Source organism: Crocodylus siamensis, chromosome 5 (genome assembly GCF_052110815.1).
Source record: "Crocodylus siamensis isolate JL-2025a chromosome 5, ASM5211081v1, whole genome shotgun sequence".
Taxonomy (NCBI): Eukaryota; Metazoa; Chordata; order Crocodylia; family Crocodylidae; genus Crocodylus; species Crocodylus siamensis.
This window is the reverse complement of record NC_143399.1, coordinates 17162349-17186746: the sequence shown is the minus strand read 5'-3', so window position 1 is coordinate 17186746 and position 24398 is coordinate 17162349. Positions and strand designations below refer to the sequence as shown.

General features: G+C 44.7%; 1 protein-coding gene across 1 annotated transcript in view; it reads right to left on the bottom strand.

Moving 5' to 3' along the window:
• PDE4B (phosphodiesterase 4B) overlaps nucleotides 1-24398 on the bottom strand; it is a 388611-nt gene that overhangs the window by 325735 nt on the left and 38478 nt on the right. The window contains exons 2-3 of the mRNA XM_090047508.1: nucleotides 17786-17900; nucleotides 9731-9966 (exon numbers count right to left, since the gene is read on the bottom strand). Coding sequence (XP_089903634.1) covers nucleotides 9731-9966; nucleotides 17786-17827 — 278 coding nt within the window. The 5' untranslated portion in view covers nucleotides 17828-17900. The remainder of the gene's footprint in view (nucleotides 1-9730; nucleotides 9967-17785; nucleotides 17901-24398) is intronic.

Below are 24398 nucleotides of genomic sequence, written 5' to 3'. Positions count from 1 at the left end.
GCCCCATACAAAGATAACAGATCCTCTTTGTCTCTATTGAATATGCCACTCCTAATATACAGTAGGATTTTATGTCTTTTTTCACAGCTGCAGGAAGCTCATAGTCATCCTATGACCAATCCCTTCAAGTATTGGCAGTCATACTGAGGTTGGACAACTAGTGTTCATCAGTATTGGACAGCCTTTATTCATTTGTTTCCGATCTACATGCAGAAGTCCTTTTTAGTGGTTCCTAAGGGCATGGCTCTGTACTTAGTGCTTTTAAATATTCCATTACTAATGTTCCAGTCCATAAAATTATCTACATTTTCCTGTATACGTTTGCACTCTTCTGTACTGGCAATACCCACCAATTTAGTATTCCCTTCAGCAATACCTGCACATTTCACAAAGAGACACTTCGTTCCAGTACCAAGATGACTGATAAAAATGTTAAATGGGATACGGCTAAAGGCCAATTCTTCAGAAGAACCATTGCTAGCCACTCTCCAACCCAATAACTGACTTTTGAACATACCTTCCTGTAACCTCAGTTTAACCCAACTATCTACCTCACAATTATATCACTGACTGATCCCCATCCTCTGTAGTCATGCCAAGTAGCCTATAATTGCCTGGGTTATTCTTTTCCCCTTTCTTGAAAAAACACTGTGCATTTGTTATTTCTTAGTCATCGGGTTGTACGCCCAAGTTTACAGATCCAGGGAGGACCCATCCTAGAGGAGTTGCTATTGTGTGCGCCAGTTCCTTCAAGATCACATGACTGTTTGTCTGTTTGTGATCCCTTTGTTTTCTCCATATACACTCTGAAATACCTTCATTTCCTCACATAGTTTCAAACTCCCACCTTTTGGGTGCAGGTTTATTTTTAAATGTCAGACTTGCATCTTCCACCTATACTTCTACTTAGCCTGTCAGACATTTCTCCCTTGATATGACACTACCAATTTCAGGTTAATACAGCCCAAAATAAGCAACTATCTTTCTTCCAATGTTTCTTCATTCCCTACGTGCAAAGCACTTACTCTGCCATAGCTTTCTTCTGAATGGTTCAGTCACATAAATACATGCACCCCTTGGCTCTCTGTGCATACAATCCTTCTCTGAGCTACAATAGCAAGGCTCCTGGGAGTCAAAGAAAGTGCTTGAAACCCATACTCTTACTTAAGCTTCACCACTGTAGCCCTCACCAATGAAACAGCAAACAAGTCAGACTCCAAAATCTTATCAAGCTGACCTCATTTACTTTGCCACTGTTCCTTAATTTCATTTTTGTGACTTGACATTCTACCCCACTCCTCCAAAAAAAAAAAATTTAATCTCAGCATCTTCCTTTACCCTTTCAGCAGACATTTCTTCATGAGGAAACACCCAGAACTTATGTCCTTTTCTTAGCTGGTTTCTGTAAGCCATCTCTGTCCAAGTGAAAGGATGCTCCTGTTTCCAGCTAGTCCGTCCCAGCCAGGATTGCCAGCTATCAGTAAATAAACAGGTTGAAAACGGCTATCAAAGTCCATAAAAAACATTTCATCACCGGTAAAAACACTAAGCAACAACTACTTAACTGAAGCTCTGACAGACAGAGCACAGCAGCACCACCTGTTGATTACGCCATCATACTTCCAACCACTTAAATGCATTGTCTTTACTACCTTGCATTTAAAGCATTGCAGTGCACCCAAATCTACATCTTTCCTTCTCCCCCAAAACATTTCTTTCTGTCCCAATTGGTAAAATTGCACAAATCTAATTTCCCAACTTGACTACAATAATCTCCTTGTACCTGCACTCCTTAATACCAGCATTGAGGCCTTCCAGTCCACATAAAAGACTACTCTCCCTTTCACTCCAAACATATTGTCCTCTGTCCTTTGTGAATCTTTCCACTCTGTTCAATATAAAAAAAAAAGCCAGCCAACTTCAAAGTTGTCTATAACTCCCTTCTTACACACCCTTTGTTCCCTTACCGCATAAAATCCATCCCCCCTTCTTCTGTCAATGATGCCAGCCTCAACAGAAGTGAGCTGTCTTCTTCTACAACCATCTCCACACATCCTTCCATGTTGTTCTGTACATACAACAGAATTCCGTTCCTGAAGAAATCTGCAAGACCACTACCAAGTCTGTATTCAGATCCTAGACTCACTTACCTCATGAGCAATATTACACTAATTTTGTGATAAGGCAAGATCAATGGATAAGAACCAGGATCTCACTAAATATATGTTTTGTCATTTTTAGTTATGAGAAGAACATATATGAGAACTTATGAGAAGAACTTATGCAAGGAGAAAGAGGCACATGGGTCACGATTTCGCTTCAGGAGGAAAATACTGACCACTGAAATACTTAAATCACAAGCTATCTGAATGATAGTTATTTTGGGTTCACTCTCCTATAAAGTGAATTGTTTATATTGACCTTGACATAAGAAGGTATACTGCATTAAGTTCTATATGAATTCTGTCCACTAACAGCAGAGCCTGAATTCAGTCTGGTATGCATCATTCATCTTACTCTGACCCCAATTGAAGAGTCTTGTAATACCAGAAAACACTGAACGTATATGCTGTAAAGTCACAGAACATTTCCTCTTTCCCACAGTAATAGACTTCAAGAGGGCCAACTTCAACAAGTTGAGATTAGTGGGAGAGGCGCTGGGGTTCTTGAGGGCAAGAGAACTCAGTGCCCAAGATGAGTGGTCGTTCCTCAAGGAGATGATTCTCAGGACCCAAGGGGTGACCATCCCAACAAGAAGCAAGGAGGGGCAAGAATGTACGAAAGCCCCCCGGCTCACCAAGAGTGTCCGGGAATGCCTGATTGCCAAAAAGGCGGTGTACAACTGGTGGAAAGGGGGTACCATCTCCAAAGAGGAGTATACCTCTTCTGCTCAGGCCTGTAGAGGGGCTGTCAGTAAAGCTAAGGCAGACATAGAGCTAGGACTAGCGTCCAAGATAATAAAAAGTCCTTTTTCAAATATATAGGGAGGATGAAGAAGGCACCAGGAAATGTGGGGCCCCTGCAAGATCCTTTGGGCAATCTGGTGGTTGTGCCAGAGGAGAAAGCAGACCTCTTTAACCAATTCTTCACCTCCGTTTTCTTGTGTAGGGACTGGGAATTCCCCACCGTGATGCAAGACAGACTTGAGGGGAACGCCTCCAGACCTCAGGTCGGGAAGGACCAGGTTAGAGAGCTTCTGGAGGGGCTGGACGTGTTCAAATCAGCAGATCCAGATGCTCTCCACCCCAGGGTGTTGAGGGAGCTAGCAGGGGTTATTGCAGGGCCCTTGGCATGGCTTTACGAGCGCTCGTGGTGCTTGGGCCAGATGCCAGATGATTGGAAGATAGCCAACATGGTCACCATCTTTAAAAAGGGAAGCAGGGAGGACCTGGGCAACTATAGCCCCATCAGTCTTACCTCAATCCTAGGGAAACTCTTGGAGAAGATCATCAAGGAGCACATCTGCGATGGGCCGGCTTCAGGGATGATGCTCAAGGGCAACCAGTATGGTTTCATTAGGGGCAGCTCATGTCAGACCAACCTGATTGCCTTTTATGATCAGGTCACAAAAGCATTGGATGCGGGTGCCACCGTGGACATAGTCTTTCTGGACTTCAGCAAGGCCTTTCACACCGTCTCCCGCCCCATCCTCATTAAAAAACTAGGCGACTGTGGCATTGATGCCTACACAGTTGATGGACTGCAGAATGGCTGAAGGGTCGTACTCAGAGGGTGGTGGTGGACGGGTCATATTCACCCTGAGGAGAAGTGGGCAGCAGAGTCCCCCAGGGCTCGGTCCTTAGGCCCGCGCTGTTCAATTTCTTTATCAGCAATTTGGACAACGGGGTGAAAAGCAACCTGTTTAAATTTGCTGATGATACCAAAATTTGGGGTGAGGTGAGCATGCTAGTAGGGAGGGAAAAACTGCAGCAAGACCTGAATAGGTTACAGGGGTGGGCTAACAAAAACAGGATGCATTTCAATACTGACAAGTGCAGGGTGCTGCACTTGGGCAGTAGTAACCAGCAGCATACTTATAAGATGGGAAACTCCCTTCTTGAGAGCATGGAGGCAGAAAGGGATCTTGGAGTCATTATTCCAAGATGAACATGGGCTGACAATGCGAGGTCACAGTTGGCAGGGCTAACCGGACCTTGTTGTGCATCCACAGGTGCATCAAGTACAGCCAAGGAGGTGATCCTCCCCCTCTACGCAACACTGGTCAGGCCACAGCTGGAGTACTGTGTCCAGTTCTGGGTGCCCCACTTCAGGAGGGATGTGGACAACATTGAGAGGGTCCAGAGGAGGGCCACCCACATGAACTGGGGACAACAGGGCAGACCCTACAATGAGAGACTGCAGGACCTAAACCTGTTCAGCCTTCACAAGAGAAAGCTGAGGGGGGACCTGGTGACCATCTATAAACTCACTAGGGGGGACCAGAAGGGTTTGGGAGAGATCTTGTTTCCCCTAGAGCCCGCTGGCATAACAAGGAATAATGGCCACAAGTTATTGGAGAGTAGGTTTAGATTAGACATCCGTAAGAACTACTTCACAGTCAGGGCAGCTAGGATCTGGAACCAACTTCCAAGGGAAGTGGTGCTGGCCTCTTAAAGACCCCCAGGGGCACCCCAGGGTCTTTAAGAGGCTTGATGCCTACCTGGCTGGAGTCATGTGAGCCCAGTTTTTCTCCTGCCCAGGCAGGGGGTCGGACTTGAAGATCTACAAGATCCCTTCCGACCCTGATTCTATGATTATATGAATAAGCAGCTGTAAAGATGAAAGGCATAGGATAAAGGAGAGGTGAAGTGAAGTGATACAGCATAGAACGTTAAGAAACATGGGAAATTATGCCTGCAGTTTCTAGGCCTTTCAAACAGATTTGTAAAGCACACATTGATGGGAATCATTCTTTGATATTTCTACAGGGGAAATCTTTCATTAACCAATGTATGATTTATCAAAACCTATCTAATATCTACATTTTTGGTGTTGCCTTTGAGAATCTTCCATTAAGCACAGAGAATTTCTATTCGAAAACAAAACAAAAAAAAAAATCACGTGGATATAGAGCAGTAACTCTACTAATAACAACTTTCATTCTTTAACTGAGACTGAGTAGAACATGTTTGAGAAAAAAATTCAAGGAAGTGCAAACAAGTGAAAACACAGGCTTTGTAATTCTGGAGTTGCAATAAGGAATAATGAATCTTTAGAATTCAATTTGTTATTCAGATGACAGAATCCCAGGGGAAAACACCAGTTTAGTAATTGCTTCTCGGCCTCTTGAAGGCTCGGATCGAAAACATTTACTCTTCTATCTGAGCATCTATAGTTGATCTCAGACTGTCGGCACCCAGAACTCATTCACTGTGCCCTAGTTATGCCATTGCTTACTAGTGATATGCAGGATTACATTACTCAACTAGGAAAGTAGAACACCTCCGAAACTTAAAACCTGGCAAGGTAAGATGACACAACTGGCATCTATGAAGAATTATGTTTTACAGGTGTAACTTATTCAATAAGTTTCATACAATTTGAAAAGACTTCTTAGAATACTCTGGTGACTACATTATTATTCCCTGCACACCTTTCTTTTCCTCTTCTATCCCTTTTTCCCCATCTTTTTCCCCTTTCCCTCCTTTAATTGTTTATTCATAGATTGTAAGGCTGGAAGGGACGTCAGAAGATCATAGAATCCAGCCCCTGCACCAGGCAGGTGGAGTCAGGTGACCCCAGAAAAATAACTATCCAGTCTCCTCCTGAAGATTTCCAGGTTAGGCAACTGCACCACCTCTGGAAGGAGCTAATCCCACAGTCCGGACACCCTAACTATGAAGAAGTTTTTCCTAATGTTGAGCCTGAAACGGTCTTCCAGGAATTTGTGGCCATTACTCCTGGTTCTCCCCAAGGGTGCCCTGGTGAACAGTCGTTCACCAAGCCCCTGATGAATTCCCCTGATGTAGTGGTAAACTGCTACCAAGTCCCTTCTCAGCCTTCTCTTTTTCAGGCTGAAGAGACCCAGGTCTCTCAGCCTTTCCTCCTACCCCACATCCAGCTTCATACCCACCTAACCATTTTGCAGTTAAGCCCACTATCTGGCAATTTTCTCATGAGAACATCGTGGAATACCAGATCAAAGCCTTTTTGGAAGTCAAAGTATATGATATCCACCACTTCTCCTTTATCCAGGTGATGAGTCACCTGATCATAAAAGGAGATGAGGTTGATTAGGCAAGACCTGTCCAAGACAAAGCCATGCTGGCTTTCATTCAAAATCCGACCTTCTGAAAGCCTATCGCACATAGACTCCTTAATGAATTTTTCCAGGACTTTTCCTAGGATAGAAGTTAGGCTAACTGGCATATAGTTACCTGGGTCCTCCCTCCTCCCCTTCATGAAGATGGGCACAACATTGACCCTCTTCCAGTCCTCAAGTACCTCTCCAGAGCGCCACAATTTTGGAACAGTTTCACCAGGGGCTGTGATGATGCTGGCCAGATCCTTCAGCATCCTCAGATGGAGTTCATCTGATCCTGCTCACACATATATTTCTAAGTTTTTTTTAATTGAACACACACCAGTTCTACATCAACAGTAGGGAGGCAGTCATTTCTGCCCTGCTCATTCTGTACCCTATCTGGCACGATTTTCCCCGTGACCCAGTGAAACACCAAGGCCAAGTAGTCATTCAGGAGTTCAGTTTTCTCCTGAGTGTCAGTAACCAGCTGTCCTGAGTTGTTGAGCAGTGGCTCTACACTCCCATTTGCTTTCCTCTTGTTCCCCATGTCCCTAATGAAGGACATTTTGTTGTCCTTGATTCCCATTGCTAATCTAAATTCAGTCACCACCTTAGCCTTTCTAGTTTGTTCCCTACAAGTGCAGGCTGTTGTTGTATAGTTCTCTTTGGGGCCTGTCCCCAGCTTCCATTGTTTGTATGCTTCTTTCTTCATTCTAAGGAGGACTATGATTCCCCTGTTTAGCCAAGAGATCTTTATTGATTGTGACAAACATATCCAAAGTTCAGGTAAATATGTGTCGTCAATACGTATGTTTAATAATTTTTGTGTTTCATTTAAAACTCAGTAAATAAAAAATAAACAAGAATTCAATCTGCATGAAAAATCCCCTTGAGGTTTAAATGAAGACTTAGATCCTACAAACCCTCTTTGACTCAAGTTTTGTTATCCTGACAGCTATAATAATACACCGTCTATGAAGTGGTAAGAGTTTTCATCAAACACTAAAATTTGCTGTTTTACACTGATTTTAAAAAGTAGCAACACTGAAAATCAAAGGGTATTTATTCCACAGTACTGAGCCTCAATGGACACACACACAAAAACAAAAATAAAAATAAAAAACCCAAATCTGAACTCATGTCACTTGGCTCATGCAAGTAAGTCTTTAGAGATTGTTGTGCATACTCGCAAAGTCATCCCTCCTTTACCAAATAGTATTAGATAGAAGTTGGGACTTGAGGCCACAATCTTGACTTTTCACAGATGTCCAAAGTTATCCTTACACTTTATTCCCAACTGTGGTAGGACACCTTTGGTGTTTACCAATTCAAGGGCAGAAGACAGGCAGCAGCCAAGTGCCTGATAAGGGCAGCCATTTTGGACACAAGGATATAAGCTGGGCTGCAGTTTGCTGCAGGAGGAAGGTGGTAACATCAAGCCAAGAGGCTGCTCCAGGAATATTAGGTGGTAAGGGAAGGGACGATGGGGTGGAGGTGACCCCTTATCCTGGGTAAGACATAAAACTGTACCCTGCCAGGGAAGGATGGTCTGGTGGGGCTTCTAGTGGCATAGGAGCCCCCAGGAAATGCCAGACCAGTTACCGCCCCAGTGAAAGGCGAGTTGGGGCACCTTATAACCCCAGCCCCACGTCCCTGGTGGTGTTCTAACAAGCAGGGGAAGCCCAGGCTCGTTAAGGAGCCCTAAGGCAGAGCTCAGGCTGGAGGAGGGACCTAGGGCTGTGCCCAAGTGGCAAGGAGACCCAGAGACCCTGAGAGACAGAGAGGCAATGACTAGAGAGACCCTGAGAGAGAAGGGTGACTAGAGAGGGCAACTGAGGAGGCCCACTCAAGACATAGTGGCTCAGCAAGGGATCAGGAGCAAAGTAGGCCAGCAGTTGTAGAATTGCTCAGTCAACACTCAGGTGAGGGTAGCAGGAGATACCCAAAAAGATTGTACCGGGACTGACCAAGGCATGGAGAGAGAAGCCCAAAGCCAGGTGAGGTCAGGTGGCATGAGTGTGGCCCTGAGAGAGAGGACAGGTCCAAAGAGGTGATCCTCCCCCTCTATGCGGCACTAGTCAGGCCGCAGTTGGAGTACTGCATCCAGTTCTGGGTGCCACACTTCAAGAGGGATGTCGACAGCATGGAGAGGGTCCAGAGGAGGGCCACTCACATGATTAGGGGACAACAGGGCAGGCCCTATGAGGAGAGGCTACAGGACCTGAACCTGTTCAGCCTCCAAAAGAGAAGACTGAGGGGGGGATCTTGTGGCCTGTTATAAACTAGTCGAGGGGGATCAGCAGGCATTGGGGGAGTCACTGTTCCCCCGAGCACCGCCAGGAGTGACCAGGAATAACGATCACAAGCTGGCAGAGGGTAGGTTTAGGTTAGATATCAGGAGGCGTTACTTCACGGTCAGGGCGGCTAGGATCTGGAACCAGCTTCCAAGAGAAGTGGTGCAGGCTGCTACCCTGGGGGTGTTTAAGAGGAGGTCAGATGCACATCTTGCTAGGGTCATTTGACCCCAGTACTCTTTCCTGCCATGGCAGGGGGTCGGACTAGATGATCTGCTCAGGTCCCTTCTGACCCTAGAAACTATGAAACTATGACAGTATGAAAGAGCCTGCGTGAGAGCCAGTGAAGTGAGCTGGACCCTTATGAGAGAGGAGTAGCATGTGAGCAGCCCTCCGGGGCTGTAGGGTAGAACTACAACTGTGTGTCCAGTTTGCTCCAGCCATAGGCTGGACAAGTAATGCACACAGAGTAAGATCTGCAAGGCATGGGACCCATGGAGGGGAGGTCAGAGCCAGTATTAAGGCTAGCAGGGTGAGTAACGGGTAGCCTCCTGCCTTAGTAACAACTCTCATACTTTTCCAACAAGGCATGGCAGGTGAGCAAAACAGGCGGTTACCCTAGGAGCCGGGCAGCTGGCAGACACCTGAGGAGGTCACCCTGTTACATCATCCTTACCAGGGAATCACAGTAAGAAAAAACTCTTATCCCAAATGAGTTTTTGTCAGTCATAAAAGTTAAAAAGAATTCATTAGTAATTGGCAATCCCTGTTTCTGAACAGATACCTCTCAGTTTCCTGTTATGTGACTAGATTCTACACCACACCATAGTGAGGAATATGAAATGAGATTGAGAGGAAACCTGAATTATAAGCTACCGAAGATAGAAAAGTGCAGGTAGATATAAACACAAAATTAAATTTCCTTAGACAAGACCTTTCTTTGACACATTCACTAAGGTTCAGGTACAAAGATACTTAAGCTGGTTCAGAAAAAGACAGATCCCATTGCTTCCACCTATGACTTTCAGTAGTCTTTTCTAAAGACAGAGATAATACTTTATAATAATTTATAAGCATCTTAAGCATATAGATAAACATAGATCAATATAGGCAACTTGCAAAAAACAAAACCCCATCACACACACAATACATGCAACAGGTTGGTTTTTTTTAATAAGCTTAATCAACCTACCAGTCATGGTAACTTGTGATGGCAATACTTGGCGGTGTCAGCAAAGGCAAAGTTGTTGGTCTAGAAATGATGTCTCTGTCGGGTGTCTTTGCTCTTTCACTTTGTCTTTGGGACAGTGGTGGTAACTGCAAATTTCCTGAGCAACATCTTCTTCCTCTCCAGAGGTCTATGCCAAGAGAATGACTAGAAGTACTATAAGACTTGCTCAAGCCACTTTCTAAGTAGTCTTTAGTATTCTGAAAAGAAAGAAAAGTCAGTGATTATGCAGAGACAATTATGTAAATCTGTTTTTCACAACAGCAAAATTATTTTCATATGATCTAGAACTTGAGTATGTTTGGACATTTGTCTACTCACAAAATGGCAAGTATGCAATTTAGTAGAAATACTACACTGCACTATCATTTTAGTTTTCTGATCATACGCAAACTGTAATCAGTCCTAGAGTTCTGCAAAATATGAGCCCCAGTAGAATAGCTATGTCACTTAAAAGTGAAACTTTCAAAATCTGAACTTTTCCTATGAATATTCTATTCAACGTTAGTCCAATAAATCACTCATTTCTCATAGCCCACAAATACATTTTAATTGCCTGTTCCTTTTAAATGAATCATCAAGTGGAGACAGAAAACTCTGAAGTTTGCATTATGACATGTTCTGAATCATCCACGAATGACTAGCTGTGAAGAATTCTCACTAAGTTACTTCACAAAGTGAAGCATTCCTGATGAGAAGAACCTCAAAGAGGGAAAAGTTTAAATAATTTTACTTTCAAAAATATAATACTTGTACAAAAAATGATAATAGCAAAGTGGGATGTATTAACAAGTGTCATCCCAAATCATGCAAAATGAAGTCTCCATTCTATTCAGAATTGGTAAAACCTCATCTTGAGTACTGAGCCCATTAAAAAAGATGTAGAAAACTGGACAAGAGTCCAAAAGAGAACAACAAAAATGATCAGAGGTCTAGAAAATATGACAGATGGGGAAATGTTGGAAGGCTTGGGATAGCTTAGTTTGGAGAAGACAGCATTGGGAGGGGATTTAATAACAGACTTCAAATACAAAAAGGGTCATTACACCAAGGACACTGATCAACTGTTCTGTGTCACAGGCTAAGGATGGATATTACTCATAAACTGGTATAAGTGGCCTGTTACAAACCAGTCAGAGGGGACCAGAAGGCATTGGGGGAGTCCCTGTTCCCCCGAGCACTGCCAGGAATGACTAGAAATAACAGTCACAAGCTGGCAGAGGGTAAATCCAGATTAGACATCAGGAGGCGCTACTTCACTATCAGGGCAACTAGGATCTGGAACCAACTTCCAAGTGAAGTGGTGCTGGCTTCTACCCTGGGGGTCTTTAAGACGAGGCTTGACCATCACCTTGCTGGAGTCGTTTGACCCCACGCAAAACAAGCCTTCCAACATTTCCCCATCTGTCATATTTTCTAGACCTCTGATCATTTTTGTTGTTCTCTGGCCATGGCAGGGGGTCGGACTTGATGATCTGCTCAGGTCCCTTCTGACCCTACTAACTATGAAACTATGAACTATAAACAATTGGAAACTGATTCAAATCTGTAACACAACACATCAGTGCACATAAACTGCTTTCAAAATGGCTGAAACCAATTTAAGATGAACCTGGATGGATGTAGTATCAGATTTAACTTATTTAGGTTAAGTCAGTTTATGGAACTTCTGTCCCAGACCCCCTCCAGATTCAAGTTAACCCACAGGTCCCCCAGCATCCCAGGATGCTTTGCACCTCCCCTGCAAACCCCATTCCTTGCAGGGTGAGTAGGTTAGCATTGGCCCAAACTGTCTCCTTCAGGCAAGCAGGGAGGCATGCTCTCACATTTTCCTACCTCCCCCCAGCTTCTGGCCTGGGTCACTGCAGGCATGTGGTGGCATTTCTGGAATCAAAAGTGAAGGTCTGTTCACTTGCTCATTCATTAAATCTATGCAGTTTAGACTAATCTGTGAAGACTGAATCCATTCAGCCTCAGGCTTTTTGAGTGTCTGTACTTAGCCACAAGGGACAAGTCATCATTTACATACAATACAACAAGAGAAATGTGGGTTAGTTATTTGGGAAAGCTTTGTAACTACAAGAGTTTTTAACAACTGGAAGATTACCTAAAGAATTTGTGAAATCTCCTTCACTGGAAGCTTAAGTGCAAGTTAGTCTGTCAGGGAGCAGTGGAAGGGGGCAGATGGGGGAGCAGAAGAGCAGCCAAGGTGGTATGCAGCTAAGGCAGTCTCCAGCAATCCAGAAAATTGGACAGCCCTGATTTAGAGGATAAGGTTAAAATAATTTTACAATTTGTAATGATAAAACCAAGCATAGGTAAAGTAAAGGAAAGTTATGAAGAAGAATTTTTAAGACATCTACACAATTCCTGCCTCCAATAAATTTCACTGAATTGCCATGCCCACACTACACCAGCATATCTGCGTGCACGTTATAGTTTCTTAGGGTCAGCCCTGGCACAGGGTGCAACCTGGTTTACCTGGCACCTGTTACCTGTCAGCTCCATGTTCCTGTGGAACTCTGACACAGGACACACACCTGTCTGACTCACAAAGACTCACCCCCCCAACCTAAACAGAAAATCTGAAGCAGAGACTGCAGTAAATTCTGGGATCAACGAAGCAGGGGAGCACTGCATGATGAGGAAGCTATGTTCCAAATGCTAATCGACCCTTACACCCAGCTCAGCATTTATCAGACCAGTTCTAATATGGATTTACAAAGGACTTTCCCCCCCTCACACACACACACAACTCTAAGCAAAAGTAAGTTTAATAGGCATCTCGGGCCGTACATTCCCCAGTCCCACTATAGGAGGCCTATGTAAACTTAATTGGCTAAAACTCGGTTGCCGGGTTAGGGAATGCTGAGGCAATAGACCGAGTCAGGGGGGGTATGGGCAACATTTGAACAATGCACAGGGTTCATCACAGCGTCCAGCCCATTGGAGCCCTGACCACAAGTGTTGTCATACTTTTCCCGAGACGACTGGTAGAAGTCCTCTCCACAACAGGTTATGAACACTCCAAGAATTGCCTTAAGTCTGTTAAAAGACTATAGTAAGATCTAAAAAGTTATGCTAAGCTGAGGCTTGTTCACAGCAAGCAAAAATCCAAACACCCCTTGTCAATAAAAAGTGTGTTTCTAAAAACGCCAAGAGAGATATCTGCTATCCATAAAAATGTCAAGTTGGCTCCAAGTAGGTGTTTTATTGAGTATCAATCAAGTTCCTGGGATGTTCCACTCAGATAACCCCTTGTCAATGGAGAGGTTGTTTCTGAAAACGCCAAGAGAGATATCTGCTATCCATAAAAATGTCAAAACAATTTGATTTACAATATTGACAATGCTTGAAAGAAACTAAACTGAGGGTATAAAAATCTGTAAAAGAAGCAGTAGGGGTGCTGACACCACCCACTTCCTTCTGGAGAGGCTGCAGGAGGAAGATCATCTCCCTTCAAGGATCGTGCTGAAAACTTTAACCTGTCAGCTTTGCAACCCGAGCACCTTGGACTGGTGAGATCCCAGCTCTCTCTCTCTTTTCTCTTCTCTCCCTCTAAGCATAGATTTCTGAACTTGAACTGTATTAGCTAAGCTTGAGCTAAGTTTCCTGAAATACTTAGTAAAACCAGGCTATACTGTGACTGTGTTTGTTTTTCCTTTGCATGTCTATCACTACTAGTGTCAATATATATTTCATCTACTTAGCAATAAATAACTTTTATAGTCAAACTGGTGGTAACTGGGTATATTTTGCCTTCTTTACTTCTCTTTCCCCACTTGCTCTGTAGCAACGCCCCTCTTACCTAAGCTAAAGATCCCTGTGAAGCCCAGAAATACTGTGGGGTCTGCTCATCAAGAGACTAAAAGATTGGGACGTGCGGAGTTCGAAGCACATAAGGGGATCAGCTTGTACAGGCTGATTGACCCAGTTTGACTCAGACGTGCCCTAATGAACTGAATGCTGGCCCATGAGGGTGTCATCTGGACACCCAGCCAGATTCAGAGGTATTCTGTTTAACTGTGTGTTTGTGTCTGACTGTAGTTTATTGTTGCTCTGATGAACTGATTCTTGGCATATGAGGGTGTCAGCCTGTCCATGCTGATCAACCCGGCCTGGTCAGGCGTGTCACGTTAATCTGTGTATTTGTATGTATGACTGATTTGGGGACTGGAGGAACCCAGCCCCACTGAACTGAATCCTGCAAGATAGCTCCATTGGGGGGTGAGGGCTTGCAGAAGGAAGAGATACAGCTCCATATAGTAACACAAGCAGCACATTGATAAAATTACCAAGACCCTAGCCCTAATAAATGAGTACACCCCAAAGTAGTGGACAAATCTAGTAACACACCACAGAACCTTTCTAAGGATTTGCTTGTGATGTGTATTGCTGGACTCTGTGTCTTTCCTTCACAGCCTTAAAGGCAGTAGTGATTTTAGCCACCATCATGCAAGAAAGCTCATCACTGCCGTGCAATCCTACCAGTTCACCAGAACTTAGTACATTACGTGAACTGCTTCTGTCCCCAAACCAAATGTTTATGCTGTGGGGTGACAGCAGATAGGCTTTGGGGACATAGGTGATGCATGGGGGAGGCATTGGGGGCCTGCCCCCCCCCAGATTTCTGTGGTGACAGTGGGGTGTGGGGCAGCAGCGGGAGTAGCGGTGGCATGATTTCTGCACTGATGGTGGGGCACAAGGCTGCAGCCTAGCCACAGCCATACCCAGTAGAAGCAGAGGCAGTGGCAGTGGAGTGGAGTTGTGCCCCCTGCACTATCAACACTTATGTGTCGGCTGTGTTTCAGGCCTTTCTGCAACCTGGAAGCAGCTGCCCAATGTCAAGGACAGGGATTGAAGACAGTTCACACAAAGTGCAACAACCTCCACACAATCCATCTGTGCACACAGAAGCTTTAGAACCAGTACACAGTAGCTGCTGCATGGGGCTGTCCTTTCCGCCCCAAAAAAAGCTGAACACAGCCCAACATTACATCAAACCCCAGGTAATTTATCTTGCCTCAATGACTGAAACAGATTTTTCCTTCTAGAAAGCATAAAGGTTCACAGCTCAAGTGAAGTATTTATGCTAACCCATTCCATAAAAATACATGAAACTGAGGGGAGCAGAAGACTTTTTTTTCCCAAACAGGTGGTTAAAGCTCAACCACTAAATCTCCAAACACACTGCACTTAGCTTCCTAAAATAACAGCCTGCCAAAGGAGTAGCCTAATTTTCCTGGAGCAGTGAGTCCTCAGCATCTCCTCACTTAAAATCAGTGGCAACATAAAGGAAGGTCATTGCCCAGTGGCTATTTTTGGAAAAGCAAGGATTAAGAGGAAGAGTAGTCCATTCCATAGTCTTGTCCACTCCCCGTTCAAACAGATGGCTTTTGATGGCAGTAGGAAGCAATAAGAGCAATGTGGGACAGCATGGGGAAGGTTTGAGGTGACAGTCCACATCTGCTCTCCACTAACCTGTGCAAAGTGGCTAGTATTTGCTTTGGATTTGGCCGATTCGGGGGACAGCAATTCAATTTGACAATTCAAATCACTGTCCCGACTTGATTTGGGCAAATCCGATTCAGAGATTCGGCAGGAGCCAAATCTCTGAATCAGCCAGGCCAGGCCCATCCCTCGCCCCTCTCCCAGCTGAGCAATGGCCTGCCCCAGCTCCCAGCACTTGGGGGGAAAAAAGCCATGGCTCGGCAGGTGCTGCTGGGTGAAGGGTGATCCCCACCACCCCCCACTGTGTGGGGGGCTCTGCATGAGCCCCCAAGTCCCACCCCCTCTCCACCAGCCCCCTTGTGGGCCAGCTCCAGCCCTTTAAGAAAAAAAAACAAAAACAAAAACAAAAAACACAACCTGAAGAAACCCCAGGACTCACCGGTGCTGCGGCAGGGGACAATCCCCGCTGCCCTGTGCGGTGAGTCCCAGGGCTTTTCTCTGCTTTTTTCTTAAAGGGCCAGAGTCCTTGCAACCAGGGCAGCTGTGGGGAGGCCAGGGGAGCAGGCAGGGGGGAAGGCTGAGGGGGCTCGTGCAGAGCCCCCATGCAGCATGGGGCAGTGGGGATCGCCCCCCACCTGGTAGCACCCGGTAAGCACCGGGGCTTTTTTTTAAAGCACCGGGAGCTGAGGCAGGCGGGGCAGCAGGTGGCTGGCAGGGGTCCCCTTATGGTCCCCTCCCCCCACCCCAGCCCCATTTCCCCTACCCCTAGTACTTACCAGCTTGGAATGGCTGCAGCTGCCTGCCGCAGCCGCCAGGGACTGCCCAAATCAAAGCTCTCTGAATCTCTGATGAAGATTCGGACAGCTTTGAATATATTTGGACCTTTAAATTGGTCCCCTGATTCAATCTGAATTCAGCAATTCGGCCACCAAAGCTTCACATAGCCCTTCTCTCCAACCTCCTTATGGAGACTCCACAGAGGCAGTATAGTAAGGTAGCTTTGTCTTTTAACTGGAATCCCTCTATGCTCTACGACCACATCTCTAGCCATAGCTAAGAGGCAGCTGTAAGGAACATGGGCCCAGATTTATTTTGGTACCAACCCCCACTGGCAGTATGGTACCAGCATTCTTTTCAAAATCTGCCCTGAAATGCCTCCCTAGATAGCCAAATCCTCCACAAAAATACTTCCCCTTCCTTATTCCAAGTTCAGAAATACTTACTGAAAACTCAGGGAAGACCCACCTCTACGCAGGATTCTGACTCAACTTTACATTATTTAATGTTAGAAAACCAAGTTTAAAACAACAACTTTTAAGCAATTGTATGATAAAAACATGGTGATGGCTCCCATTAAGATTTAAAACATTTACACTTATTCTAACCCAGAATGAATCTCCAAACTTTGGAAGAGTGGCAACAGCTGCTAGTATTAAGTGCAGGAGGCCTGATGCTGAAAATGGAACATACGGTCCAAGAAAGCAAATCAAATCATTCTTCTGTTTGAGGGCTGCTGCAGGATACACAAAATGCTACATTTCACTGCTCCATTGTACTTCTCTACGCGTTCCAGGTGCTTTTCCATTTTTAGAAAGACCAAGCTGTGACAAACAACACAATGCTGCAATTATAATTGCCATCATTACAAATTGATGAATCTCTCCCGAGAATGGCAACTGGAGTTTAATTAATAAGAGATTATTGTAGTGATTAGCAGTGGGGATGGTGGATTAACACATCAGCACATTAGGAGCTCAGAAACAATAATAATGAACACTGTAGAAATGCTTGTAAAATATAAATGTAGCAGATTCACCAAGTTTGATCCAAATCAGAATTTCCACAAAGTATTTCAGTATTTGGTTTCAGGTCTCTCTTGCACTTTAACAAAGTTAATGAAACAGTCAAGCGCACACACACACACACACAAAGTTTGAAAGATTCTGATTTATATCTTATCAATCTTACTAGGTGCATCTACACATGCACTTTTCTGTAGAGTAGACTAATTCGCTCAGCAGTAAAGTGTCACAGCCTACGTGTGTTGGTATTAGGGCACAGTAAACTAATTAACTCCGTCGTAAAATAGTACTGTGGGGAACAGTACTCTCTTACAGCAGAGTCATTAGGCGTGATCAAACGCACATGTAGACAGTCATGACCAGGTGCAAATTGTGCCTGGTCAGCCCAGTCAGCTGGAAGCCACAGTCCCTGCTCCTTCCAGCCCCTCCACTGCCCAATGCTCCCAACCAGAGCCTGGGACTAACCCCTTGTAGCCCCTGCCAACCTAAAGCTAATCCACCCTGGCTCAAATTGCTGCTGTCCTGGACGCACATGTAGATGCTGTGACCAGGAGAAGCTGACTGGCTTGAACTGCTCCAGAGTGTATCATGTTGCCTTAATTGCTCGTGTAGTTGTATAGGTGTAAATTAGGAGACAAGTGCAATTCCAATGAAGTCACAAAAGTTAATCCCGATATACAACCAGATCTTTTGAAAAAAGGATCACACCACTTGGTTTGTTTTAGAGCAAAAAGAGTAAATGGATCTTGAATTTGTAAAAACTTACATCATCTGCAGTTACCACCATGACACTTCTGCTTTTCTTCATTATAGAGATAAAAAGTGTTCCTGTTTGTACCAACTGCTCTTGTTTAATCCAGTTGCTTCTGAAGGCAGTCAAGCTATAAGAAAAAAAGGAGGCATCTATATTTTTGAGCAATAAACTATGTTATCAGTGCATTTTTATATAATGCTCTGCAGCATGTTTTCAAACACAAAGATTCATGTGGGCAGCCAACAAGGGGGTCAAATAGTGCTTGGTATAGTGGTAAGGGTGGTTGTTAGTAGACCATCTATCCACTAGGAACTAAACCAAAACCAATCATCCTTAGCATTCACTCTGCCACTACTCATGTCTTTTGACTTCAGGACTCCAATCCCACACTGAAGGCAGCAAGAGGTATTTAGAAATGCAAGAAATGTAGAAATAAGTAGTCGGTATCCACCAGGAAACACCAAGCTCTACAACAGGTATGTGAATCACATACATACAGTTTAAGATTAAACTCTTGATTAGGTGTTTATAATGATCCTCTACATGGGGGTAGGCAACCCCTGGCATGGGAGCAAGAGTGTGGCACACAAAGGCATTTTGCTTGGCACACATGCGTGCCTGGAAGTGGATGGTGCATCAGTACAGCCCCAGCCCCAGCCCCTTCCCTGCTGCCTGCCTTGAGGCTTGCAACGAGCCAGGCCAGGGCTCCGCAGACCCCAGTGCAGCTGCTTGTCCTCTCTGCTGCCTGCTGCAAGCAGCCCAGGCTCCATGGTGGGTAGGAAGGACCTGCCCAGAGCCCAAGCCAGCTGTTGCAGGCAGCCAGGAGGCTGCAAGCAGCTACGCTGGGATCTGCAGAGCCCTGGCCCAACTCATTGCTAGCAGTGGGTACATGCAAGCCTCAGGGCGGACAGTGGGGAAGGGGCCAGGGCCGCACTGCACTGCTGCAACAAGGGTCAGGTCCCCCACGGTGCACAGCTCCCCCACTGTGCACTCCTATATATACATTAACAAAATTACTCTAATACCAAGGCAAAAGCTTTGGATTAAAGAGAAAGATGTCTTAATTGAAGAGAACTAGAAGGCTATGCTCCCATGCTACAAGGGGTCGTTGCTCAACTGCTGCTCAGCATATCTGCAAATCTTTGCTCCATACTCTTTTCCCCCTAGACTAGATCAACCTGCAAAGAACTTTAACACGTGGTGCCAGCAATACATTTGGGTCTGATACCAATCCTAGCTGCACAACAAGCACTTTATGTTTCCAGCTGCTTTAATTCTTACAGGGAGTTCATACATCCAATAGAAACATCCCTTTGTCATAAGCAGGGATCCGGGTTTTCAGTTTTCTACTGAAAAATGGAAGAAAACAAACAAACAAAAAACCCCCACATGGATTTTCCCTTTTAAAAATCAAAAAAAAAAAAAAAGCAGATTTTTTATTTTAAGGGAGAAACATGCAGATTTTCCACTTTTGCAAATAGCTCTCTGCAGGCTGGCAAAGTTCCAGTGGGAAACCCTAAGCCGTGTCCCGAGGGGGAGGAGGGGGGAAGGAGTGGGGCCTGAGACTGTCAGTCAGGGCTCAACTCAGGCTCCCTTCCCTCCTGGAGCCTTTGAAGTAAGCAAAAGTTTGCAGGGGCCTGGGGGCGAGCTCAAAATGACTGACCTCTGGCAGGGCTGAGGGGAGGGGGCTGTAGGTCAAGAATGAGGGGCACCAGCAGGGCTGAGGGGGGCGGGCCTTGTGGGAAAAGCCAGCAGGGTGGGTGGTGGGGCAGCGCAAGGGCTAAAGGAGTAGGGAGGTGTCCGCAGGCATTTTCAGGCTGGCACCTGGAGAACCCAGGCAGCATCCCTGCACCCTACAAGGGATAGGAATGGGCAGGCAAGTGCCTAGCAGTGTCGAGCATTCAGGGCACTTGCCCTGACACCCACTCCCATGAGGAGGTGGCAGTGCACAGAGCTGCAGCTCAAGAGACAGTGTGGCATGCTGGAGGCCGGGGTGGGCTCCAAGCTGCTGCTACTGTCCATGCGCCATGAGGCTGGGCTGGCCAGCCCTCCACCAGGACGCTGGCCAGCCCTCCACCAGGACGCTGGCCAGCCCTCCACCAGGACGCTGGCCAGCCCTCCACCAGGACGCTGGCCAGCCCTCCACCAGGGGGCTGCATGTGGAGGCAAGCAGGAGCCTGCTCTGCCCGATGGCGCGTGACTTCATGTCTCCACGCGCAGCTTCCCACTGGAGTGCTGAAAGCCCCATGCGGAGGGCTGGCCTGGCCCAATGGCCCGTGGACCGGGAACAGCATGCTATCAGGCCAGCTGGGCCAGCACATGGAGGCACAGACTAGCATGCCATCAGGCCAGGGGGTTCCTGCTTGCTTCCACATGCGGCTCCCTGTTGGAGGTTTGGAAGTCTCGCCTGGAGGCATTACTACGGCTGACCCAGACTGTCTATAGGGGAAAAAAAGTCTACAATCCACTAGCAATATAAAGTGATCTTATTGTGACAAAATTAGATAGAGGAACAAATTCAGGAAGGCTAGCACAGAGCTATAACTTATATCTTGCTGTGCCAGACTAAGCTGTCTGCATCCTGTCTCTTTTCTCCTGGAAATCCTACATTTCTGGGTTTCTCTGAGGTATGCCAGCACACAAGTCTCTGCATACCTGTTAATCAGCTGGACAACTACCCTGATCAGCAGAGAACCTGGTTTTCTCTGCTTAAAAACCCAAAATTCTCTGATGTAAAAAAAACAAAACAAAACAAAACGCCGCACTTCAAGAAGGATGCGGATAACCTGGAGAGGGTCCAGAGAAGGGCCACTCGTATGGTTAAGGGCCTGCAGGCCAAGCCCTACGAGGAGAGATTAGAGAAACTGGACCTTTTCAGCCTCCGCAAGAGAAGGTTGAGAGGCGACTTGGTGGCTGCCTATAAGTTCGTCAGGGGGGCACAGAAGGGAATTGGTGAGTATTTATTCACCAAGGCGCCCCCGGGGGTTACAAGAAATAATGGCCACAAGCTAGAGGAGAGCAGATTTAGATTGGATATTAGGAGGAACTTCTTCACAGTTCGAGTGGCCAGGGTCTGGAACGGGCTCCCAAGGGAGGTGGTGCTCTCCCCTACCCTGGGGGTATTCAAGAGAAGGTTGGATGTGTATCTAGCTGGGGTAATGTAGGCCCAGCACTCTTTCCTGCTTATGCAGGGGGTCGGACTCGATGATCTATTGAGGTCCCTTCCGACCCTAGCATCTATGAATCTATGAATCTATGAAAAAAAACACACTTACAAATTCCCTAATTAAAAAACTCCCAAATCCACATTTTTCCACAATTAAAATGAAAAGCCACTATATATTTGTGTTCAACGTTGATACATAGATACATATACACATGCAGACACATATGCATGCATGTATGCATCAGTTGAAGACAATGTTTTATTGATATATTTTCAATTTTAAAGCAATTTGGAAGCCTTCTGGAGCCACAATCACTATAATAAAACAAATTCTAAATACCTATAAATTTTGGTGTTTGACTTTGGGGGGGTTTTTTAATCATGGAAAATCAGAGCTCCCCCTGCCCTCTTCAGTCACCAGGACTCAGGTCCTGCTGCAGTTGCCTCCCCCACTGCTTTGCAGCACTGAGTAGCTCTGATATGCCAGTGCCCTGCCCATGCCATTCCCCCTCACTCCTGCAGCCCCCAGTCCTGCCACTATACCTCACTCCCCACCCTGCGCTACTTCCAGCCATAGCTTAGCTGTGCCAGGGACAGTGGCAGCACAGGTACAACTCCCAGCTACATGGCTCTGGCAAGAGCAAAGGAAAATCCCTCACTGCTAACATGCTGCTGAAGCCGCCCAGCTTGTGCTAGATCAGGTTGTTCCAGCCTGGAGCGTGAATAACGGTCGCTAGCCCAGGAGCAACCTTATTTAAGTTCTTCTCTCTGTTTAGTTAGTTTGCGCCCCCTGCCCCTCAATTTAATAGCTAGAACAATACAAATATTTATTCTGCAGAAACACCAGAAGGCCTCTGTGCAAATTTATTTCATTTTCAAGATGCTTGGATTGAAAATGACTAAACTGATTTTGTGATATAGAGAGCCATGAATTACACTAAAATAACAGGGTTACACTGTAATAAATTTTATATTACTGATTTTTCTTCCTTAAAAAACACAGCTGCACCTACATTAAAACCTTCTGTACACTACTGAAAGAAATAAAATTATAGTTCAACTGTCTGTTCCCAATCTGCCTGTTTTTGCCATGGAAATTATCAGTAGGAAGGACAGCTGACAGACCATCACTACAAGTGAACTGAAACAAGAAACAACTGATCCCAGTCTCATTTTAGATTACAAGATCCCCAGGGGGGGTGGACACATTCTGGAGGAGCAATGAAACATTGTCAGTACCCTAATTCCTAAGGGTGATAAAGACGTCTCGCCTTCACGTATTCATCTCCAACTAGAGATCAGCATTACAGCCTTGAAGATGACTGACCTCTATATTCTCATTTGCAGGACTAGTGTCACAATACAGATGCTGATAGACTAAGTGAAAAGGAAAGGAAAGGAGTCCTTCTTATTGAAAGACAGAATACAGAAAATTTGTATTTAAAATTCTTTTTAAAGCAAAATGATGGTCAGTATTTTCACACACTTCCACCCACCCCACAAAAAAGGAACAACTAAATCACAGAAAGAAAAATTCTCTGCCACAAAAATGCTAATAATTCCTCATATATAATTGAGAACCTCTTATATAAGCTGAGAGCTAGTAAGGCACAGCAGGAGTATAAATGATGGCAGCTCCACTCTCACTGCTGTTGTAAATGTTCAACTTCTCATTTTTTTTTAACTTTTTACTTTGTGGTTGTCACCTGTGGTAGAGTTTTATCCATTTCATTTTGGGGGCAATAATTAAAGTGACCATGAATTGGAAATTTTTGGTAGTTCTTTTCTCTCCCAAATCCAAGTTGGGACTGGCCCTAACATAGCATTTGTATATTTGAAAGAACTGATTCCTACATACAAATACTTTTAAAAATAAAGAGCAAAAGGAGTTAAACATCAGTAAAGATACAGCAGTACTACAAAGGAAGTTTAAAGGGAGGTTCTAAGTTGGGTTTAAATATTTTTTAAAAGCATCATTTAACTAAAATTAAAAAGTGCCAATCAAAAACTGATATTCAACAACTAGGAGAAACTTGAAAAGCAATAATTCTGAAAGATGCATAAAACTAATAACTTGTTGTCAAGTGGGCAAGATTCTGCTGCACTGCATGCAAACAAAGATTGCAAACCTGTTTGGGGTTGTGGGCAAAGAGGCATAAGGCCACAGAGATAACAACTCAATCGAACACTAGCATGACTGTACCTAGACTAGTCCTCGCAGTTCTGAGATCATTACCGCAATGTGCAGACATAATGCTAAGGGTGCAGGGAAGAAAAAAACTGATTACAGATTTTATGAACCAATATTTTTTTAAAACTTCAAAATAAATGAATGCATACACCCGTTATTTTGCTAAAAGCTGACTGAAGTGAAGTATAATGGTAAACATCAAGGGAAAGAAAAAGTTATTTGACCTGGCAAATGTGATATAACTAAAAGACAACTGGATCAAATTAGGAAAATCTTTCAACTGTCAAAAATAAAGGACAAAAAGTGTCTCCTACAAGAAGCTCAAATCCAGGATGGATAAAAATCAACTTTTTTTTAATTTAAAAACTTTTTTTTTTTAAATTTAAATTGGAATTTTTTTTATATAATCAGATTTTTCTCTTAAGATTTAAAAAAAGTACATAAAGATAGTTTTAATTTAAGATATATTAGAGCTCAAAGATATCATCAAGGAATCAGGATTATAACTTACAATTATATACTATTTGAGACAACATATTAATGTAACCTTTTTAGAAGTTTTATAAATAGGTCACAACAGGCCGTGGACTATATCAGAGGCCCAATCTTATCGGGTCCCCTGAGGCTCCTCTACAGATTAGTAAAGATTAAACAAAACCACTCTACCCAACGGGACTCAGTTCTCAGTCTAAAGATCCCATTAAGCATCTCCGTGCTTCATTTCAGATCTCATACTGTGGCTTTGTGTCTCCAGAGATCATAGGCAGACAAAGTTCTTTGGGTAGATGTGATATCTTTTATTAGACCAACTAAATAGTTGGAAATATTGTTCTTTGCAAGCATTCAGGTACAAACACCCTTCTTCAGGCATAGGGACAGTTTATCATCTCCAGAGAGAACATCCTTGTTAACAGCAGTATATGGAGATGAGAGAGAGTGGCCCTAATTACCCACCCATCAGCCCTCGTGCGTCTCTGCAAAGTTTATGTACACACAGTCAAGCCCTTACCTTTCTCTAAAAGTTCAAAGTTTCAATAAGTTAAATAAATAAAGGATATCAAACAACAAGAATGCTTTTTGTAGGAAACAATGATTAAAATTGAGGCTTCCTGACCAGTGGTTTAAATTGTGATTTAAATCAAATCTACCCTGCTCAAATCCCATAGACCAAGGGTGTCAAACTCCCTTGGTCCCCTGGGCTGGATCTGGACCCACCTCCAGTGGTGGAGCAAGCAGCAGTGGTGTTAACAACCACAGGTTCCTGAATG